Below are 23,758 nucleotides of genomic sequence, written 5' to 3'. Positions count from 1 at the left end.
TGATTTGTCCCACCACGAAATTTTAGAATGAAGCAAGTCAAAACAAAGTTTTCCTGGGGGAAAAAATGTTTTTCTACTGAAGACATTTCAGGAAAAATGTCCTCAAAACTAAAACCAAAATTAAATGTGGAGAAGAGTCAGGAATATTCTCTGGTCAACTGTTTCAGTAGTGTAATAATTATTCACTCTCCACCAAAGACCTTCCAAGTTACAAAGGATCTGACTACAAACCTTGACATTTCAAGAGTTCAGGGAAGAGCCACACGCTGAGGCCAACCTAACATACTCCAAAATGTTCTCATTGTTTCTGCTCTGTTAAGATTATAGTGTGTTCAAGTTTCGAGTATAAAATTCTTTCCTATAAAAAAAAATCAAATTTGTGTAAAAATGTGCTTCCTTTAGAATTATGTGCAATCTCTGGATGTTTATCTTCTTCAATTAGAAGCTGAAAGCCACTCCCAAATTTAAAATCTGTCAACCCCACGAACACTTTGGCAATTTCACATCCAGTGAATGTGAACAGAAACCAAAATCCATAGAAAATAAATTCCTTCAAGTAATCATTTTATGAGATTTCACGATTTTAAGTCAAAATGAGAAGAGGCAATTCTTTAGATTGACACCCCCTCCCAGTTTGGTTCTGAGAACGTTCATTCTTTGTAATATCCCTTCTCTGTTTTTCCTTTGTGATTATCATAACAAGGTCTGTCCAAGGTAAATTGTAAATACCCTGCTGCCTCTGTTATGACCTCTATTACATGCCGTAGTCCATATCTTCATCGTTATTTTCACTGAGAGATTAACACTGGTCAGAATCACTTGGATACAAGAGGTGGAGAGAGCTTTAAATAACCTTTCTTATTCAGGGACTAACCCTCCCATAGCCCATGCTTGCCTGCTTACAGATATCCAATGGGGATGTTTGATTTGGGTAGTAATTGACTGTGGACCTCTCCCTATCACTTTGTATGAACAATTGACCCCACTCATCCTGGGGGAAGTCACAGCCACTTTCTTATGGACATGGAAAGGTACCAGGTGAATCTCTCTCTTTTAATCAGAAAAGCAAAAGCTTTTCCACAGCTCCCCAGTGGGCAAATTTTGTCACATGTCCAGCCATAGCTTCAAGGGAGGCTGAGAACATTTAGCTTGTCCTGCCTCCATAGTAGAAGAAAGCAAGGGAGCGGGGGATCAGCCTACCAACAATGTCTGCCACACCTGCTGAGTCCATGGAGTATGGAGGTTTACATTTTAATAGGTGCTACTCAGCATCTACAGTGTATCAATTTAGACCCCACATCAAAGACTGTTCTGACTTTTATCTTTGCTATCTAGCTTCGCTTTTTGATTCAAATGAAAGATGATATTTGGTTTGGAAACTTGACTCCCCAGTGAGATCAGTTCCCATGTTCTCCAACAGGTCATATATTTTTTTCCCTAAATTTTTACTGTGGTAAAATATACATAACTTTTAAAAATTTACAACCTTAATCATTTTTAGTTATTATAAAATATATTTCCTTTGTTGTATAATATATCCTTGTAGCTGATTTTATACAGAATAGTTTGTACCTCTTACTCCCCTACCCCTATATTGCCTGTCCCCCATTCCCTCTCAACAGGTCATATTTTATCACCTTTTCCTCAGATTTTGATATTTTGGGGCTGTTGTTTCAATTTTGGTTGTGGAGCTCAACTTCCATATCACCCAATTCCTCCATCCATACTTCACACCATAGCCAGAACACATTAAAAAATGCAAGACAGTTTATGTCCTCCAATGTTTTCCATTGCGTTTAGAATAAAACCAGAGTCCTTATCAGGATCTGTAAGGCCCTGCATTATCTATGCCCTGTTTCCCCCTCAAAGTCATCTTACTAGCCTTTAACCACTAAATTCCAATCTTACTAGCCATCTATCTGTTCCTAGAATATGCCTGGCCCTTTTCTCACCTCAGTGCTTTTGCCCCTTCTGTTCCTTCTGCCTGGAATTCCCTTCTAATGGCTCCTGTCATGGTTGGGTTGCTCCTTCTAATCCTTCATGTCTTAGTTTACATGCCACTTTCTCAAAGAGGCTTTCCTGACCAGCCTTTTTAACATAAGTCTTCCGTGGAATTTTTTCTTTTTAATCACAGCACTGTATTGATGTTCTTTATAGCAGTTTTTACTAACTGTGTGACCTTGGGCAGATTATTAGGTTCTCCCTGTCTTCAGTGCTTCATCTGCAAATCAGGGTAATAATTGTACCAACCTCAGGGGTTGTTGTGAGCAATCAACAAGGCAGAGCACTTAATAGTGCTTGGCATATATAAAACTTTTCTAACTGATAATTACTTGTATTATTTTTATTAGGTTATTTTTCTGTTTTCCCCACTAGACAGTAAACTCTAAAAGTAGAGGGACCTTGCTGTCCTATTCTCAGTGTATCCCAGGACCTGGCCCAGTGCCTGGCACATAGTAAGTGCTCACAAAATATTAATTGAACAAATATATGTTGAATAAATTAATGAGTGGCAGATCCTACCTCCGTGGTAGCTTTGACTCTGGACTAGACTCTGCCAGTTTGTTTCCAGCGTTCAGTGGTCTCCTTTCCAAGGCTGCCAGATTCAGCAAAGAAAAATACACGATCCCAGTTAAATTGGAATTTCTATATTTATCTGGCAACCCTACTTCCCTCACTACCACCTTCACCCTTAATAAGCAACACTTTCTCTCTCTTCTTCCCTCTCTCCCTGCCTTTCTCTTCCTCTTTCCTCCTCTCCTTTTATGTTTATTTGGCTATTTCCATATATAGCTCTCAGTGTCAGAAGACCTTATCATCCTTAAATCTGGAGATGTCTGGTCCTTGAGAACACCATCTCTTTGAAGGACTAATGAGTCGCCTTTATTACTGGCCTACCAGTTCCCAGAGGGCTAAATTATCCACCTTCACCATCACAGCCTCCTTCCCAAGGGACTGCAACTCACCCTCTTCTCTCTGGATTCAGAACATGTTAAGTTAGGAACATAAATGTCCTTAATTCATTCTCGGACATCCTCTACCTTATTATTTCCTTTTTAGACATCTTCCCTCCTAAATCCTGGCTTTGAAAGAGACCTACAGGAAAATTACCCAAACATGGCTCTGACCCTGAGAACTTTACTTTCCCAGTTGACCAGCCAGAGGGTTTGACAAGGCTCTGCAGAAGAGCTGACAAGCACCAACTCAACGCCATGTTGTCATTCCCCACCTCCCAGCATCATCCTGGTTCAGAACATGGCAAGTTACTTGGTGCTTTAGCCAGGAACACCCTGGATCACTTATATTAACATGCTTGGTTCTAGCTTACACTAAGGTAGTTGGAAGAACTAACCACTTGACCTTTCAGGAGGTAAATAATATATTTGCAGTAAAATGTGTTGGAGAAACCATGGCAGTCACTCTTAATGGTCTGTCAATATACACGTAAGGCTGTGTGTGAAAATAGGGTCATGGGAGTTACTTCTTGGCAGTGTAACACATCTGTTTGACTGGAATCTGCATCCAGAAAAGGTCCCCTACTAAACATTTGGCTCTCTTTCTGTAGTGAAAGAAGCATGAGCATGAGCATCAGAGTCTGACTGAATAAAACACTGATCCCAAATCTACCATATACTAACCATGTAAACCTGGCTACATTGCTTCATAGCTCTGAGACTCAGTTTCCTTGTCTATGAAATGAAGATACTACCACTTATAGTAGAAGATTGTTGGAAGGTTTATAAATAGAAGGGCAGAGTATCTAGTACTCAGTGACTGGTTGATGGCCAGTAGTTAACTATGAATCATTTTTTGGCACTTTTTCCTGTGTGTGGCTGTGCTGGTCATACCCAGGAGCAAATTTTGCTTCTCCAAGAGGAGGCTTTCCTTCTGGAGTTCTGCATCACCAGCGCGAGGTCATCTCCAAGAGGAGCCTTTCCTTCTGGAGTTCTGCATCACCAGCAAGAGGTCATCTCCAAGAGGAGCCTTTCCTTCTGGAGTTCTGCATCACCAGCAAGAGGTCGTCTCCAGGAGGAGTCTTTCCTTCTGGAGTTCTGCATTACCAGCGAGAGGTCATCTGCAAGAGGATCCTGCTGTAAATACAAAGGTTCCATGTTCCTCTTCTGTTAAGAGCAGGGTGTCCAACCTAACCTAATCACTGCTCACTTTGCTCTTGTGAGGCACTGGGAAATATTCAGCATGTTAGATAGAAGAACAAAACTTAGATACCTGCCAAGATTATGTACAGCCTACCCAAGGAAAAAAAATTTTTTTTTTAACTTCACAGCTTGTGATTGGAAAAGGACACAGGACAGCTGCTAACTGTTTTCCTTTCATCTCCACTTTTGGCATGTTCTTCTAATAGCTCTCCTGTCACACTCAGTCCGCAGCACAGTGGGAGCTAAAAGAGTAGGACCGAGGTGTCCCCCCAACCCTGTTCTCACCCCCTGCTCAGACTCAGCTGCTGGAAAAGACCATTTTAAGCATTTAATGTCCGCCCTACCCCTTTGGGAATGGCGTAACCCAGCTAGACACCACGCTTCAAAAGAGAGAGGCAAGTTAAAGCTTTGCAGTTAGTTAGGGAACATTTAGACTAGAAAAAAACCCAGGTCCCTGCCAACCCTGATTCCGTGATTCAGTGAACAGAAAGGACTGGAGCAGAGGAGGGAAGAATAGGTCAGATGGCTTTCCAAATGCTCTTCTATAAAGAGGGATTCATCACTGCTTAAACTCTGTAAAACCAAACATAAAATACTTTAGAACATTTGCTTTCAAGTGTGAATTTCATATGGTTCAAAGTAAAATACAAATGGTTTAGGTCTAACTACGTTTTTTTTACTGAACCTTTTCTCTCCTGCGCTAACCCCACTGGAGGTGGTGTCAGATGATAGTTATGAGAAAGACTCCTGTCAGCTATTGGGAGCAAGTTATTTAAGTACCTACCTCAGAGACTTCTTGTGAGAATTAAATAAGGTAATATATCTAAGGCATTTAGAAAAGAGCCTGGCACAAGAACTTAATACGTGTGCAATTTACTTTATGCTAACTTACACCAACTGCCATTAATGGGAAAATAGAAAGAAGACAATAGGTGTTCATATGCTTTATATTTTCGTATGTATGTATCAGGAAAAAAGTAAGAACATACAAATAAGTTTTTTTCACATCACTTTGCTTCTTTCTTGTGTGAATTGTGGATTAACATCCTGAAAAATGAATAGACTTCCTCTTTTGCCACTATGAAATTTTTGACCAAAGACAGTCTTTAATAAATATACATAATTCTAAAGTCTCCATGAACACATGTTGCAAATGAATCATAATTTTAATTTATGATATCACCAAACCTTGCTCAATGCTTTAAGAAATACGTAACTGATTACTTAAATTCCCTTTCCCTCTCTCTCTCTCTCTCTGTAGCTTCAAAATAGATGTTTCAAAGGGGAAAAAGGCTTGAAAAATAAAAAGGAAAAAATTGGTTGTATAAAACTTATTATAATCATGTGAACTGTTAAATGCTAACTGTAAGAAACAAGTCTAAGATATAGCTTATTTATTCAAATATAGAACTTGCATATATATATAGATGCTTTCTAACTTATTGCTCAGCGATGTGACATTTATTTGAATTAGTAATTCATGTGGTCTAAAAAATCTAGGAAACTTTCTTCATAAGCTAAAAAACATGGAAATTTAGTTAAGTTGTGAACAAGAAATTCCACTGCAGTAGACAGGATATGTTAAAATGGAAGGCTAAGATAGAGATGTAAAAAATATACTACAAAATTTTCTTCTACTGCTGTTTCATTAATGTGAGAGAGGGAAATAAAATTGGAAGAAGCACATCATTATCTGATCACTTATGGTAACTCATGTTTCTGTCTGATAAACTAAATAAAGCTTTGTTCCAACACTGATAAGGGATTATAAATCTGGTATTTATCACAGTAGTTATTATCGTTATCATGCAGCAAAGACATACATTGCGTTTACCTGTAAACTGATATCAAATTGACTCAAAATCTTTATAGAAGCTTAAGGTAGCATTGTTATTCCAAGAAAATCATATAGAGTTTTATACCACCATGTTTTATACCACCTATGCTGTAAAAAAGCTATATTAAAAATAAACTAAAATATGTTTTTCCATGTGTGAATTTGCAAGATCGTGGTATCATTCATTCTACTACCGAAATATTCTATTTTAAATATTTAAGGCCACACAAACTGTAAAGAAGAATCTAATTTAGTTAATTATAGAGCAAAAGAAATCTCCTCCAATCGATAGTATCTTATTGATTTTTTTCAGTCTTGAACTGAAGAGAATAAATAACATCCAACTCAAGCTTATATTAAGAAGAAACCGGTTCTCTATGGTCCTTAAATATGTTTCCTTAGCATCTTATATAATGTGCAATGTGAAGGAAAGGCTTCTAAATGAATGTGATATGACATTAAGGTTATGAAAACAAGAGAACTTTTCAAGCTGAAATTCTCAGAGACAGAAAAGATTAGCAGAGATACTTCTGAGAAATGATTTCAATAAATAGCTATTCTACTGCAAATGGATCATTAAGTACAAAGCACTGCTTTTTATTCTATTTGGTCATCTTATTAGTTTATCACAGCTGAAAAAATCCAATACATAAGATATTCTCCCCATGGTCATAGAAACTTCAACTTTCAACTCTTAGTGCATAAAATATTACATTACTTTTCTTCACTCCATGACTTAAGAAAGCAACAAAGACCCCCTGGATTAGACATTTCCTGTCAGTGAAAAAAACAGCTGTTCTAAAAACACTGCCTTGGGACTTTGATCCTTCTAGAAAGTCATTAACTAAACAACTTTATCTACTGATTATTATTCCTTAAATGTCTGTGCCATGTGCCTGATAGTGTGCTAAGAATATAGTAAATAATTTCTCAATTGGACTTGTCATTTTGGTAGCATAGATTTCTAGCCCCATAATGAAGAAACACTAATGAAAGCAGAACCAGCTACTAATTTGTTTTAATGACTGAAAAATTAGAAGAGAATTTGCTAAAGATTCTAAATTTAATGTTCATGAACTTTGACTTACAGGAGCATCAGTTATATCCTGAGAATGATTCATGAGTTTGTTTGACTGCCTGTTTTGATTCCCTGTCACATCCTCGTTATTGCCCCATTTATGTGATTCAACTACAGTTTCCATGTCTTTGACTGTAGAGAGGCACTGTCTAATAGAACATTCTATGATGACAGAAATGTTCTATATTTGCATTATCCAATATGTAGCCACCAGCCACATGTGGCCAATGAATCCTTGAAGTCAGGATTGAAAAGAATCAACTAGATACGGCAATTGAGAGGTCATTCTTAACATTTCATGGAGAAGTTCTATGTAGTTAATGGGGGTAAAAGCCTATTGGGGTGGGTTGAGGAGTAAATGGGAGATGAACAAGTAGAGACATCATGTGTACAAGGAGATGAGGGGGTAGAGAGTGCAGTGTGGTAGGTGGTTAGGTAGAAGACAGACCTGATGGAACTCTACTCCAGACACCACTGATCTGACAGTCATGTGAAAAATGGATGGCAGAAAGAGAAAGCTAGAGTGTATGTTCAGCTTTTACTGAGAAAAAAAGGAATTAAGCTGAGATTTTCTAACATTCAGTTAAGGCAAATGATAATAAGAGAATAAACTGCAGCTCCCTAGAAAGAATGGAAATATTTATTGTCCTTGATAGCACAGCTGTTACCCAAGTACAAGCAAAATGATTAGTTGCAAGATTTGAAACATTTGATTTTTCTCTGAAAAGCTGTGAGAATCCATGATACTACAAAAATAAGGTATTCTATGATTTCTCCTTATAAGAAATTTTGTAAGTTCCTAGTACTGAGATTGATTTGTCAAAAAAAAAAATGCATTCTTGCACTTCTCTATAATTACTCCTTAAAACAATTTGTTACAAGTTCTGAAACACTAAAATGTAGTTTCAAATTATACAATCTATATTTACATAGAACGATACTAATCAAAAGTTGGGCGTGACTGAAATAATAGCATTTTAGAACTGAATGGGTGTTTGTTAAACGGCTTCATTTTATGGGTGAGGACCACAAGGCTCAGAACTAATATATGACTTAGCCATGTTTACCCGGATAAGACCTGGACCCAGGTCTTTAGACTCCAAGCCTGGTGCTATTTTGAAAAAAGACTGGCTAGATGATGCACCAGGATGTTTTTGCTATCCCTATATATTACAATAAGAAAGAAAATAGAAAATTTCCAACGGAATACCTCACTGGGGACAGTGAATCCTTTTCTTTACATTTCCACAACTAGGACCATTTCCTCTTGGGCACATTCTCACCATTTGCATTGTGCGTTTCACAGTTTTCACTCATTTTTCAAAAGTGTTTGGTAATTGTCCTGTATGCTAGGATATTTGACCCAAAGAGAAGTTGTCTAACTTCCCTACAGTTCTTCAAAATGTTTCCTCACTTACGGAAGATAGATAAGGTGGTGGTTTAGAGGAAGAACAGTGGTCTCTAAGGATTAAATTTTTATTTTTAATGTGTATTTTTGTTGTTGTTGATTTTTTTTAAACATCTTTATTGGAGTATAATTGCTTTACAATGGTGTGTTAGTTTCTGCTTTATAACAAAGTGAATCAGCTATACATATACATATATCCCCATATCCCCTCCCTCTTCAGTATCCCTCCCTCCCACCCTCCTTATCCCACCCCTCTAGGTGATCACAAAGCACTGAGCTGATCTCCCTGTGCTTGCGGCTGCTTCCTACTAGCTATCTATTTTACATTTGGTAGTGTATATATGTCCATGCCACTCTCTCACTTTCTCCCAGCTTACCCTTCCCCCTCCCCATATCCTCAAGTCCATTCTCTAGTACGTCTGCATCTTTATATCTTTATTCCCCTCTTGCCCCTAGGTTCTTTTTTTTTTCAAATTAAAATTGACCATTTTATTTATTTATTTTTTAACATTTATATTTTTTAAATATCTTTATTGGAGTATAATCGCTTTACAATGGTGTGTTAGTTTCTGCTTTATAACAAAGTGAATCAGTTATACATATACATATGTCCCCATACCTCTTCCCTCTTGCGTCTCCCTCCCTCCCACCCTCCCTATCCCACCCCTCTAGGTGGTCAAAAAGCACCGAGCTGATCTCCCTGTGCTATGCGGCTGCTTCACACTAGCATTCTATTTTACGTTTGGTAGTGTATATATGTCCATTCCACTCTCTCACTTTGTCCCAGCTTACCCTTCCCCCTCCCTGTATCCTCAAGTCCATTCTCTAGTAGGTCTGCATCTTTATTCCTGTCTTGCGCCTAAATTCTTCATGACCTTTTTTTTTTAATATTCCATATATATTTGTTAGCATACTGTATTTGTTTTTCTCTTTCTGACTTACTTCACTCTGTATGACAGACTCTAGGTCCATCCACCTCACTACAAATAACTCAATTTCGTTTCTTTTTATGGCTGAGTAACATTCCATTGTATATATGTGCCACATCTTCTTTATCCATTCATGTGTCGATGGACACTTCGGTTCCTTCCATGTCCTGGCTATTGTAAATAGAGCTGCAATGAACATTGTGGTACATGACTCTTTTTGAATTATGGTTTTCTCAGGGTATATGCCCACTAGTGGGATTGCTGGGTCGTATGGTAATTCTATTTTTAGTTTTTTAAGGAACCTCCACACTGTTCTCCATAGGGGCTGTAACAATTTACATTCCCACCAATAGTGCAAGAGTGTTCCCTTTTCTCCACACCCTCTCCAGCATTTATTGTTTGTAGATTTTTTGATGATGGCCATTCTGACCGGTGTGAGATGATATCTCATTGTAGTTTTGATTTGCATTTCTCTAACGATTAATGATGCTGAGCATACTTTCATATGTTTGTTGGCAATCTGTATATCTTCTTTGGAGAAATGTCTATTTAGGTCTTCTACCCATTTTTGGATTCGGTTGTTTGTTTTTTTAATATTGAGCTGCATGAGCTGCTTGTAAATTTTGGAGATTAATCCTTTGTCAGTTGCCTCATTTGCAAATATTTACTCCCATTCTGAGGGTTGTCTTTTCGTCTTGTTTATGGTTTCCTTTGCTGTACAAAAGCTCTTAAGTTTCATTAGGTCCCATTTGTTTATTTTTGTTTTTATTTCCATTTATCTAGGAGGTGGGTCAAAAAGGATCTTGCTGTGATTTATGTCATAGAGTGTTCTGCCTATGTTTTCCTCTAAGAGTTTGATGGTGTCTGGCCTTACATTTAGGTCTTTAATCCATTTTGAGTTTATTTTTGTATATAGTGTTAGGGAGTGTTCTAATTTCATTATTTTATATGTAGCTGTCCAGTTTTCCCAGCACCACTTATTGAAGAGGCTGTCTTTTCTCCACTGTATACTCTTGCCTCTTTATCAAAGATAAGGTGACCATATGTGCATGGGTTTATCTCTAGGCTTTCTCTCCTGTTCCATTGATCCATATTTCTGTTTCTGTGCCAGTACCATACTGTCTTGATTACTGTAGCTTTGTAGTATAGTCTGAAGTCAGGGAGCCTCATTCCTTCAGCTCCATTTTTCTTTCTCAAGATTGCTTTGGCTATTCGGGGTCTTTTGTGTTTCCATACAAATTGTGAAATTTTTTGTTCTAGTTCTGTGAAAAATGCCAGTGGTAATTTGATAGGGATTGCACTGAATCTGTAGATTCCTTTAGGTAGTAGAGTCATTTTCACAATGTTGATTTTTCCAATCTAAGAACATGGTATATCTCTCCATCTATTTGTATCATCTTTAATTTCTTTCATCAGTGTCTTATAATTTTCTGCATACAGGTCTTTGTCTCCTTAGGTAGGTTTATTCCTAGATATTTTATTCTTTTCGTTGCAGTGGTAAATGGGAGTGTTTTCTTAATTTCTCTTTCAGATTTTTCATCATTAGTGTATAGGAATGCCAGAGATTTCTGTGCATTAATTTTGTATCCTGCTACTTTACCAAATTCATTGATTAGCTCTAGTAGTTTTCTGGTAGCATCTTTAGGATTCTCTATGTATAGTATCATGTCATCTGCAAACAGTGACAGCTTTACTTCTTCTTTTCCAATTTGGATTCCTTTTATTTCTTTTTCTTCTCTGACTGCTGTGGCTAATACTTCCAAAACTATGTGGAATAATAGTGGTGAGAGTGGGCAACCTTGTCTTGTTCCTGATCTTAGTGGAAATGGTTTCAGTTTTTCACCATTGAGGATGATGTTGGCTGTGGGTTTGTCATATATGGCCTTCATTATGTTGAGGAAAGTTCCCTCTATGCCTACTTTCTGCAGGGTTTTTATCATAAATGGGTGTGAATTTTGTCAAAAGCTTTCTCTGCATCTATTGAGATGATCATATGGTTTTTCTCCTTCAATTTGTTAATATGGTGTATCACGTTCATTGATTTGCATATATTGAAGAAGCCTTGCATTCCTGGGATAACCCCACTTGATCATAGTGTATGATCCTTTTAATGTGCTGTTGGATTCTGTTTGCTAGTATTTTGTTGAGGATTTTTGCATCTATGTTCATCAGGGATATTGGCCTGTAGTTTTCTTTCTTTGTGACATCTTTGTCTTGTTTTGGTGTCAGAGTGATGGTGGCCTCGTAGAATGAGTTTGGGAGTGTTCCTCCCTCTGCTATATTTTGGAAGAGTTTGAAAAGCATAGGTGTTAGCTCTTCTCTAAATGTTTGATAGAATTTGCCTGTGAAGCCATCTGGTCCTGGGCTTTTGTTTGGAAGATATTTAATCACAGTTTCAATTTCAGTGCTTGTGATCGGTCTGTTCATATTTTCTATTTCTTCCTGGTTCAGTCTCGGAAGGTTGTGCATTTCTAAGAACTTGTCCATTTCTTCCAGGTTGTCAATTTTATTGGCATATAGTTGCTTGTAGTAATCTCTCCTGATCCTTTGTATTTCTGCAATGTCAGTTGTTAGTTCTCCTGTTTCATTTCTAATTCTATTGATTTGAGTCTTCTCCCTTTTTTTCTTGATAAGTGGCTAATGGTTTATCAATTTTGTTTATCTTCTCAAAGAACCAGCTTTTAGTTTTATTGATCTTTGCTATCATTTCCTTCATTTCTTTTTCATTTATTTCTGATCTGATCTTTATGATTTCTTTCCTTCTGCTAACTTTGGGGCTTTTTTGTTCTTCTTTCTCTAATTGCTTTAGGTGTAAGGTTAGGTTGTTTATTTGAGATGTTTCTTGTTTCTTAAGGTAGGATTGTATTGCTATAAACTTACCTCTTAGAACTGCTTTTGCTACATCCCATAGGTTTTGGGTTGTCGTGTTTTCATTGTCATTTGTTTCTAGGTATTTTTTAATTTCCCCTTTGATTTCTTCAGTGATCTCTTGGTTATTAAGTAGTGTGTTGTTTAGCCTCCATGTGTTTGTATTTCTTACAGATTTTTTCCTGTAATTGATATCTAGTCTCATAGCATTGTGGTCGGAAAAGATACTTGATAGTATTTCAATTTACTTAAATTTACCAAGGCTTGATTTGTGACCCAAGATATGATCTATCCTGGAGAATGTTCCATGAGTACTTGAGAAGAATGTGTATTCTGTTGTTTTTGGATAGAATGTCCTATAAATGTCAATTAAGTCCATCTTGTTTAATGTATCATTTAAAGCTTTTGTTTCCTTATTTATTTTCATTTTGGATGTTCTGTCCATTGGTGAAAGTGTGGTGTTAAAGTCCCCTACTATGATTGTGTTACTACCGATTTTCCCTTTTATGGCTGTTAGCATTTGCCTTATGTATTGAGGTGCTCCTATATTGGGTGCATAAATATTTACAATTGTTATAACTTCTTCTTGGATTGATCCTTTGATCATTATGCAGTGTCCCTCTTTTTCTCTTGTAATAGTCTTTGTTTTAAAGTCTATTTTGTCTGATATGTGAATTGCTACTCCAGCTTTCTTTTGATTTCCATTTGCATGGAAGATCTTTTTCCATCCCCTCACTTTCAGTCTGTATCTGTCCCTAGGTCTGAAGTGGGTCTCTTGTAGACAGCATATATACAGGTCTTGTTTTTGTATCCATTCAGCCAATCTGTCTCTTTTGGTTGGAGCATTTAATCCATTTACATTTAAAGTAATTATCGATATGTATGTTCCTATTACCATTTTCTTAATTCTTTTGGGTTTGTTATTGTAGGTCTTTTCCTTCCCTTGTGTTTCCTGCCTAGAGAAGTTCCTTTAGCATTTGTTGTAAAGCTTGTTTGGCAGTGCTGAATTCTCTTAGCTTTTGCTTGTCTGTAAAGGTCTTAATTTCTCCGTCAAATCTGAAAGAGATCCTTGCTGGGTAGAGTAATCTTGGTTGTAGGTTTTTCTCCTTCATCACTTTAAATATGTCCTGCCACTCCCTTCTGGCTTGCAGAGTTTCTGCTGAAAGATCAGCTGTTAACCTTATGGGGATTTCCTTATGTGTTATTTGTTGTTTTTCCCTTGCTGCTTTTAATATTTGTTCTTTGTGTTTAATTTTTGATAGTTTGATTAATATGTGTCTTGGCGTGTTTCTCCTTGGATTTATCCTGTATGGGACTCTCTGTGCTTCCTGGACTTGATTAACTATTTCCTTTCCCATATTAGGGAAGTTTTCATCTGTAATCTCTTCAAATATTTTCTCAATCCTTTTCTTTTTCTCTTCTTCTTCTGGGACCCCTATAATTCGAATGTTGGTGCATTTAATGTCCCAGAGGTCTCTGAGGCTGTCCTCCGTTCTTTTCATTCTTTTTTCTTTATTCTGCTCTGCAGTACTTATTTCCACTATTTTATCTTCCAGGTCACTTATCCGTTCTTCTGCCTCAGTTATTCTGCTATTGATCCCTTCTAGAGAATTTTTAATGTCATTTATTGTGTTGTTAATCACTGTTTGTTTGCTCTTTAGTTCTTCTAGGTCCTTGTTAAACGTTTCTTGTATTTTCTCCATTCAATTTCCAAGAATTTGGATCATCTTTACTGTCATTCTGAATTCTTTTTCAGGTAAACTGCCTATTTCCTCTTCATTTGTTAGGTCTGGTGGGTTTTTGCCTTGCTCCTTCATCTGCTGTGTGTTTCTCTGTCTTCTCATTTTGCTTAACTTACTGTGTTTGGGGTCTCCTTTTCGCAGGCTGCAGGTTTGTAGTTCCCGTTGTTTTTGGTATCTGTCCCCAGTGGCTAAGGTTGGTTCAGTGGGTTGTGTAGGCTTCCTGGTGGAGGGGACTAGTGCCTGTGTTCTGGTGGCTGAGGCTGGATCTTGTCTTTCTGGTGGGCTGGTCCACATCTGCTGGTGTGTTTTGGGGTGTCTGTGGCCATATTATGATTTTAGGCAGCCTCTGTGCTAATGGATGAGGTTGTGTTCCTGTCTTGGTAGTTGTTTGGCATAGGGTGTCCAGCACTGTAGCTTGCTGGTCATTGAGTGGAGCTGAGTCTTGATGTTGAGATGGAGACCTCTGGGAGATTTTTGCCGTTTGATATTACGTGAAGCTGGGAGGTCTCTTGTGGACCAGTGTCCTGAACTTGGTTCTCCCACCTCGGTGGCACAGCCCTGATGCCTGGCTGGAGCACCAAGAGCCTGTACTCCACACAGCTCAGAATAAAAGGGAGGAAAAAAAGAAAGAAAGAAAGAAGTAGATAAAATAAAATAAAGTTATTAAAATAAAAATAATTATTAAGAAAAAAGAATTTTTAAGTTAAAAAAAAAAATGGACAGACAGAACCCTAGGACAAATGGTAAAAGCAAAGCTATACAGACAAAATCACACAGAGAAGCATACACATACACACTTACAAAAAGAGAAAAAGGGGGAAATATATATATATCGTTGCTCCCAAAGTCCACCTCCTCCATTTGGGATGATTCGTTGCCTATTCAGTTATTCCACAGATGCAGGGTACATCAAGTTGATTGTGGAGATTTAATCCACTGCTCCTGAGGCTGCTGGGAGAGATTTCCCTTTCTCTTCTTTGTTCGCACAGCTCCCGGGGTTCAGCTTTGGATTTGGACCCACCTTTGCGTGTAGGTCGCCTGAGGGCGTCTGTTCTTCGCTCACACAGTACGGGGTTAAAGGAGCAGCTGATTCGGGGGCTCTGGCTCACTCAGGGCGGGGGGAGGGAGGGGTACGGAGGCGGGGCGAGCCTGTGGCGGCAGAGGCCAGCCGGCAGGACGTTGCACCAGCCTGAGGGCGCCGTGTGTTCTCCCAGGGAAGTCGTCCCTGGATCATGGGACCCGGGCAGTGGCAGGCTGCACAGGCTCCCGGGAGGGGCGGTGTGGCGAGTGACCTGTGCTTGAACACAAGCTTCTCGGTGGCGGCAGCAGCAGCCTTAGCATCTTATGCCCGTCTCTGGGGTCCGCGCTGATAGACGCGGCTCGCGCCTTTCTCTGGAGCTCCTTTAAGCAGCGCTCTTAATCCCCTCTCCTCGCGCACCAGGAAACAAAGAGGGAAGAAAAAGTCTCTTGCCTCTGCGGCAGCTCCGGACTTTCTCCCGGACTCCCTACCGGCTAGCCGTGGCACACTAGCCCCCTTCAGGGTGTGTTCACACCGCCAACCCCAGTCATCTCCCTGGGATCCGACCGAAGCCCGAGCCTCAGCTCCCAGCCCCCGCCCGCCCCGGCGGGTGAGCAGACAAGCCTCTCGGGCTGGTGAGTGCTGCTCGGCGCCAAGCCTCTGTGCGGGAATCTCTCCGCTTTGCCCTCCGCACCCCTTTTGCTGCGCTCTCGTCCGTGGCTCTGAAGCTTCCCCCCTCCGCCACCCGCAGTCTCCGTCCGCGAAGGGGCTTCCTAGTGTGTGGAAACCTTTCCTCCTTCACAGCTCCCTCCCACTGGTGCAGGTCCGTCCCTATTCTTTTGTCTCTGTTTTTTCTTTTTTCTTTTGTCCTACCCAGGTACGGGGGGAGTTTCTTGCCTTTTGGGAGGTCTGAGGTCTTCTGCCAGCGTTCAGTAGGTGTTCTGTAGGAGTTAACGTTCCACGTGTAGATGTGTTTCTGATGTATTTGTGGGGAGGAAAGTGATCTCCGCGTCATACTCTTCCGCCATCTTGAAGCTCCTCCGCCCCTAGGTTCTTCATAACCATTTTTTTTTAATATTCCATATATATTTGTTAGCATACTGTATTTGTTTTTCTCTTTCTGACTTACTTCACTCTGTATGACGACTCTAGGTCCATCCACCTCACTGCAAATAACTCAATTTCGTTTCTTTTTATGGCTGAGTAACATTCCATTGTATATATGTGCCACATCTTCTTTATCCATTCATGTGTCGATGGACACTTCGGTTCCTTCCATGTCCTGGCTATTGTAAATAGAGCTGCAATGAACATTGTGGTACATGACTCTTTTTGAATTATGGTTTTCTCAGGGTATATGCCCACTAGTGGGATTGCTCGGTCGTATGGTAATTCTATTTTTAGTTTTTTAAGGGACCTCCATACTGTTCTCCATAGTGGCTGTATCAATTTACATTCCCACCAACAGTGCAAGAGGGCTCCCTTTTCTCTACACCCTCTCCAGCATTTAGTGTTTGTAGATTTTTTTGATGATGGCTATTCTGACCAGTGTGAGATGATATCTCATTGTAGTTTTGATTTGCATTTCTCTAATGATTAATGATGTTGAGCATTCTTTCATGTGTTTGTTGGCAATCTGTATATCTTCTTTGGAGAAATGCCTATTTAGGTCTTCTGCCCATTTTTGCATTGGGGTTTGTTTTTTTGTTATTGAGTTGCATGAGCTGCTTGTAAATTTTGGAGATTAATCCTTTGTCAGTTGCTTCATTTGCAAATATTGTCTCCCATTCTGAGGGTTGTCTTTTCGTATTGTTTATGATTTCAGGATTAAATTTTTTAAATCATTTCAGTATTCAAACACTGAAATCAAGTTTTCAGTATTACCTATAGATAGTAGCTAATTCAGGCTATAGCATCCTGGTGTGTTTTATGTTTGTACAAAGAACCCAGGTTCTATATTTTGTATAAGCTTAAGTTGTGGGGTGGTAATTTAGCCAGTGGAAAACCAGATAATGATCTAATACATAGGTGGCCAAAGATTTTTGGTTTTTTGTTTTTGTTTTTTAAGGGCCTTTTAACTTCTTTGGAAAACCCCTTAAAGAGTGAAAGTCAAATACGGAACGGTATCATATATCCCGCTCATGACACACTAGTCCATTTCTAAAATAATAACGCTTTCTCCAAATGAAGTCATTTATACCCTTAGCCATGCCCTATTGTGTGCACTGAGTACTTTCTGAGAGCAGTGTTTCCTGTGGCGTACTCCCAAGACTGGCTTATTTGTTTGCATTAGGCTTTTATTATCATACTGCTCTACCTGCATCGTTCTGCCTTCTCCAAGGTGGCCAGAGTAGCTTAAGCACAGGAATGTTACTATGCGTAGGTGGAATGTTTTTGTCCGGTGAGCGCCCATTGTACATCCCTAGCTATGATGCCATTCTAATGGCTTTAATCTTTCTAAGAACAGCCAATTACATCCATTTATAACATAGTCCGATATTAAATTGCTTACATTCATCTGTTCTGTGCCAGTCCAGGGAAAGACATTAGTCTTTGCACCATAGTAAACTGGCCCCTCCTCCTTCACTTTCTCAGGAAAAGGCATCACGATCCACCCCTACTTCTGAAGCCTGGAACTGTTGTGTATTCTGAATTTCTCCACCATTCTGTGCATTCAGTCACCAAGTCAAACTTCTTGATAGTTTTCAGATCCACTCACTTCTTTCTGTCTCCTGTGACCACTACCTTAGTATAAGCCCACATCATCTATAGAACAACTATTGTGGTCTCCTAACGGTCTCCATGCTCCCATGATTGCCCTTTCCAGTTCATTCTCTTTTGCTTTAAATATTCATCAGTACCCATTTCTCTCCATAAATAGGTATTCTGTAATTTCTATTCATAAGTGTTTTTATTTTACACATTAGTAGGACGGAGTTTGACTTGTCCATAGAAAGCAGTGATCTGAATTCTTGAACTTCTCTACAGACTTATTTAAAGGGAAACTCTAGCTTGCAAGCTCCAAAAGACTAAAATTTAGGGACAAAATAAGCCATTTATAGATTTCTGTGTTACAGGGAGTTCCCTGGCAGTCCAGTGGTTAGGACTCTGCCCTCTTATTGCTGAGGGCCCGGGTTTAATCCCTGGTTGGGGAACTAAAATCCCACAAGCCGCACAGCACAGCCAAAATAAATAAATTTCTGTGCTGGAATATTAATCAGAGTTCAAAAAATCATTGAAATCAGAGAATATCAGGACTAGACTGATCCTTGGAGATTATGTGGCTCAACCTCATCATTTTATAGGTAAGGAAACTGAGGCCCAGCCACAGAAAACAGATTGATCTTTCTAAATATGGAATTTCATCATGTAACTCCTTTTCTTAAAATCTGTCCAGGCTTCCCATTATGGTCAAGATGAAGTCTAAATTCCTCAGCGTGGCGTACAACGTCTGTATAGTCTGGCCTTTCCTTACCTTTCCAGACTGACCTTTCACTCCTCTCTCCAACTTATCCTAGAACTTGATATTTCCAAGTAAACTGTGTTCTTTCTTACCCACACAACATTGCACATAATTTCTCCTAGTCCTTCCCATTTTGAATGCTAAATCCAAACCATCCTTCAGACATCTGATTAGACATCATCTCCTCTGCAAACATATCCCAGATCCCCTCTACACTACCAAGCATGTGTCACCATCATAGCATATTCACAGCATCCTAACTGCCTTTGAACAATCTGTTTCCATCACTGGACTGGAAGGAACAGACAGTTGAGGGCAGGGACCTGCATCTTTTACTCATTGTTCTGTCCTGTTCTGTCCTCACATCTCATTCAGGTATCTGACATTCAATATTTAAGATTAATTATTAACTCTCTTTTAACTTGCCTAGTATACTTCAATTATTCCATCAGCTCTCCTTACAAAATCTGTTTTCAGAGGGAAAATAAACTTGTTCATTCACCTCAATGCATAGGTCACTGATAGTTTTAAATGACAGCTCTTCCTAGAAGCATATACATTTTTAGGGGAACAAGGTTTTGAGTCACAGGAATGAATTCCCAATGCAGATAATCCAACCATAAATAGTAAGCCATGAGAGTATTTGTGAGGGAAAGAAAACTTTCCCAGAACCTTCAACACAGTCATATAGGTGACCTACTCTCACCTCACCCTCACAGAAGAATGACTCTATGTTTTTGTCTATAAAAATCAGATCACTTGTTGGTTATTTATCTCTGTATTAAGAAAATCATTATTTACCCACAGTAAAAATGCCTGATTTAATTTATAACATTTCTGGTTTTGTTTCAGGGAAGCAATGTTATGGAAGATCAAGATCTGTTGGAAATTGGAATCCTTAACTCTGGGCACAGGCAAAGAATTCTACAGGCAATCCAGCTCCTTCCAAAGGTAAGCCATGCTTTATTACCTTAGCCGTGAGTATAGTCCCAGTGGTTTTAAGTTCAGGTGTGCAAGGGGTATTAGTATTTAGGACAATATGTCTGCATATTGATGCAACTCCTCAAAGCATGTCTTCTTAGTCCAACTAAACATTCAGACTCATAAGACTACTCTGAGCCACAGTAGATCTATCAAGAAAGATGTAATACAGGAAATGCCACTGGCTAGCAGGGCAGCTTCAGAGTTTTTCTTCAGTAGGATTCTTTATGTCAGTACAAACATCAGTCCATGCCCCCCAGGTGACAGATCAGGTGCAAGAAGACAAGATCAATATAGGGTGGGTACAAGAATGTTCCTGGATTAGAAGCCTCACGCCCTTAAAGGCAGTATCTCTTGTAACAACTCCATAGCCCTAGCCTCCAGGGACAAGGAACCTGCCTAATCACAAATCATCACTCAGGGGAGTCCAAAATATCGCCTCCCCATCAGGTATTTGTAGTTCATGTATAAATCTTCCCAATCCAGATGCAATTTACCAACCAGGCATCATTTTAACTTTAAGTAGTATGTTACCTAGCAACAGAGTTGACCTTCTGTTTTCCAGATAAGGTTTCATAAGAGCCTAAAACAACTGGTCTTCAGGATATGTAGGATTTTAATTGGTAAGGAAAGGGAAAGGCATTTCAGGGCCCAGCAGGAATCACAGATAGAGGTATGGTCCAGGCAACAAACGGCCAGAAGCATTAGGGGAACAGCGATACTCGATACTCGTGTGATTTAAAATCCAATGGGATTTGCACAACAATGTGAATGTACTTAATGCCACTAAAGTGTATACTTCAAGATGGTTTAAGGTGGTAAATTTTACGTTTTGTTATTTCACCACGGTTTAAAAAATAATTTAAAAAAAAAGAAGAAAAAATCCAATGTGATTAAAACAATTGGAGAGTGGAGTCAGAGTTAAAACAGAAAAAGTAAGTTGGGTCAGGTTGGTATCAGGCTAAGGAATTTGAAATTTATTCTGTAAGCACAGGGGAATGGACATGACTAGATTGCTTTAGGCCAGTTAATTCTGGAGACTGTATACAAAAGGAATTAGAAGGAGGGAATGTTGAAGTTGGGTCATACACTTGGAAAAAGATTCCGGGGGCAAGATTGGAGGCAGGGTAGCAGATGGACGGTAATAGATGCACCTAAATATATGAATTTATTATATATTTTGTATTCTCCTCTGTGCTTTTCCTTTCTGAGGAGGCTATAATTTCTCCTTCTCAGAATGGGAAAGATAAATACTAACCACTGTTTCTAAGGAAGTGACATGATGAAATTTGCCAACTGACAATGAACTGAGTTTCTACTGATAGAAACTTACCACTTTTGCAAATTCAAGGAAAGTCAAGCATACAAAGGAGTTTTAGTCATACAGTTTTCTACACTAAAAGAAAAAGAATAAAGCATCCTTAAAACTGTATCTGGAGGTAATTCTTATTAACATATTGTTCACCTCGCCACTTTTGTATCTTTACTTAGAATATTAGCTCCTCAGCAAGTTTTCTCCTCACTCTCAGCAAGGACTCCTGCACTGCTGTAACCCCAGAACCTGCCACATTGCCTGCCCCCTAGTAGGCACTCAGTAAATCAGTGAATGTCTCCCCACTTGTCACAAATCTGCCTGCCATTTAAAGTTCAACTCAAACGGTTCTACATCACTTTGTTTGTGAAACTTCTCCTACAGTGAAACCACTTCTCACCACCTTAGTAATTATTACCCTAGCCCACACCAACCACCTCTGATCAGGCTACCACAATAGATTCTAACCTGTCATCTCTAGGTTAGACTACTTGAGTCAATTTCCCATTGGTCCTCTCACCTGGACAACGCATAGATGCCTAATCTCTGTCCTGGTTACCTTTCTTACCGCTTTACAGTTGAATTTCCACACGGCGCCCAGAAAGAAATGTAAATCAGATCATGCCACATCCTGATTAAAATCTCCAGTGGATTCCCTTTCTCATTTAGAACAGAATCTTTATCATGACCTATGAAAGTCAATAGGATCTGACCCCGTCCCACCAATATGACCTCGTCTCTCACTCTCCCTTTCTCCCACACTTTAGTCATGTGGCTTTCTTTTTTGTTCCAGAACATGCCAAACTCATTTTTGCCTCAAAGCCTTTCTGTATTGGTCTGTCTGCCTGGAAAGCCTTTTCTTCATATCTTCAAGTGCTTGCTCCTTGCACCATCAAATCTCTACTCAGCTGTCACCTCCTCACAGAGGGTTTTGTGCCCTCAAAGTCACACCCCTAACCTACTATCACTGTCCTTCATATTGTCCTGCTTCAGTTTTCTTCATAACACTTGTGGCTACCTGAAGTTATATTATTTATTTGTTTGTTTTCTTCCTTATTTTTCATCTCACCCCCAGGATGCAAGGTCAATGAAATAAGGGACCTTGGCTATCTTGTTCCCTTTTATATATCCAGTCCCTGGAATAGTGCCTACCACATCAAAAAATAATTTGTGGAATGAAAGAATACCCTGCTCTTTCTTTCCTCTGAGATTTGATGGTGCTATGCTTGTTCTGTCTGAAGGTACTAATAATATTTTACCACTTTTATGTTATAAGCATCCTGAGAGCAGAGACAATGTCACATCCATCCTTGACCTTCCCACTGTGCTTAGCTCAATACATGCACATTAAAAGAATGAAAGAATGAGTGATTAAACGAATGAATATTTTTTCACATGTTATTCAAATATAAATTTTTTAATCAAAGAGTATCTCAATTTTTAAGCTGTGTCTATAATCCTGTACAGGCCATTTTGAGAAACAAAAGAACCTGAACCCAGAATTATTTGAAGAATAAATGAAGTATTTATTTTTAAGAGAGAATATCATTCCCATTAGAGAAAACAATATAATAGAAATAATACAAAATTAAGCTTCTATCAAGAGGCTGATGCTGAAGTGCTTACTATGCACCCAAATGAGTAGAGAATGTATAAAAACATCCAAACACGTGTTCAGCAGTACAAACAAAATGTTATAATGCTACAGATTGATGCTTTGCCTTCTTAGGTAATGAGCCCAATCTTTAGGTGGTTGACAGTGTAATTCTGCTGCCAGCACGTTCATTTGCATTCACTCTAACTTTGCACTGCCAAAAAATGGACAAAATGTCTCTTCATTTTGCTTGTGCAATTTTGGTCCTCAGAATATTTGTGTTCTTCATCTGTCATGAGAAATACTCCATGATTGCTACCTGAGATCCTTTAATTAACATAGTGTGTTTTGGAATTGGTGAGATTGTTCCTAAACAGAGAAAAGGTGGTTTGCTAAGTGCAATCTTGATGTGTTAGCACAGTTCAATGCATGTTTTTTATGCTTTATTTGTATTTGTTGTTTCAAGTTTCAAATACAAAAGTTTATTCTTTTGGTAATAATGTTTTTTCTATAATATTCCCTTTTTAATATTGAAGTATTTACCAGTGCAAAGATCTGAATGGTCTCCAGTTCATTTGATACACTGAACACAAAGAATGTGTTCCACGTAGACATCTTTAGAACAGTAATCACATTAATTCCTCTTCTCCACCCATTCTTTCCTCTCTTTTATAGTGCCTGACCTTTAGTAGCAAAGCTTAATTATCCATTTTCACCCAGCATCCACTTCCCTCACCAACCCCAACTCAGTCTTTCCTTAGGTCTGAAAGTTTCCCACGACTTTTACCCTTTTCTCTCTTTTTTTTTTTTTTTTTTTTTAAAGGGTAAGGATCTATTTTACATAAAGAAATATTACAAATTTTTAAGTGAACCATAGGCAAATTAACAAAATAATTGCCAGAATAAATTACAAGGCATAACATTTAAGAGGATACACTAATGGAAAATAAGCATGAAAAAAATGCTTGGCCTCCTTAGTAATTGGTGCAATGATAATTAAGATGACAATAAGATACCATTTAATACCCACAAGACTGGCAAAACTAAGGCACCTCATCATTTCAAGTATGTGGGTGGTTGAGGTTCAATGGGAATCCTAGTACATCCCCATAGCAGTTTACTTTTTTTTTTTTAACATCTTTATTGGAGTATAATTGCTTTACAATGGTGTGTTAGTTTCTGCTGTATAACAAAGTGAATCAGCTAAACATAAACATATATCCCCATATCCCCTCCCTCTTGCATCTCCCTCCCACCCTCCCTATCCCACCCCTCTAGCTGGACACAGAGCACCAAGCTGATCTCCCTGTGCTATGCGGCTGCTTCCCACTAGCTAGCTATTTTACATTTGGAAGTGAGAGAGTGGCATGG

General features: G+C 38.9%; 1 protein-coding gene across 10 annotated transcripts in view; it reads left to right on the top strand.

The window, feature by feature from the left end:
- ANKS1B (ankyrin repeat and sterile alpha motif domain containing 1B) overlaps positions 1 to 23,758 on the top strand; it is a 953,137-nt gene that overhangs the window by 608,408 nt on the left and 320,971 nt on the right. For all 10 annotated transcript variants that reach the window (XM_036866270.1, XM_036866272.1, XM_036866271.1 and 7 more), the window contains one exon: positions 19,353 to 19,451. In XM_036866270.1, coding sequence (XP_036722165.1) covers positions 19,353 to 19,451 — 99 coding nt within the window. The remainder of the gene's footprint in view (positions 1 to 19,352; positions 19,452 to 23,758) is intronic.

This window comes from Balaenoptera musculus, chromosome 10 (genome assembly GCF_009873245.2).
Source record: "Balaenoptera musculus isolate JJ_BM4_2016_0621 chromosome 10, mBalMus1.pri.v3, whole genome shotgun sequence".
In the NCBI taxonomy this organism is placed as follows: Eukaryota; Metazoa; Chordata; class Mammalia; order Artiodactyla; family Balaenopteridae; genus Balaenoptera; species Balaenoptera musculus.
This window is presented reverse-complemented; position numbering and strand designations above follow the sequence as displayed.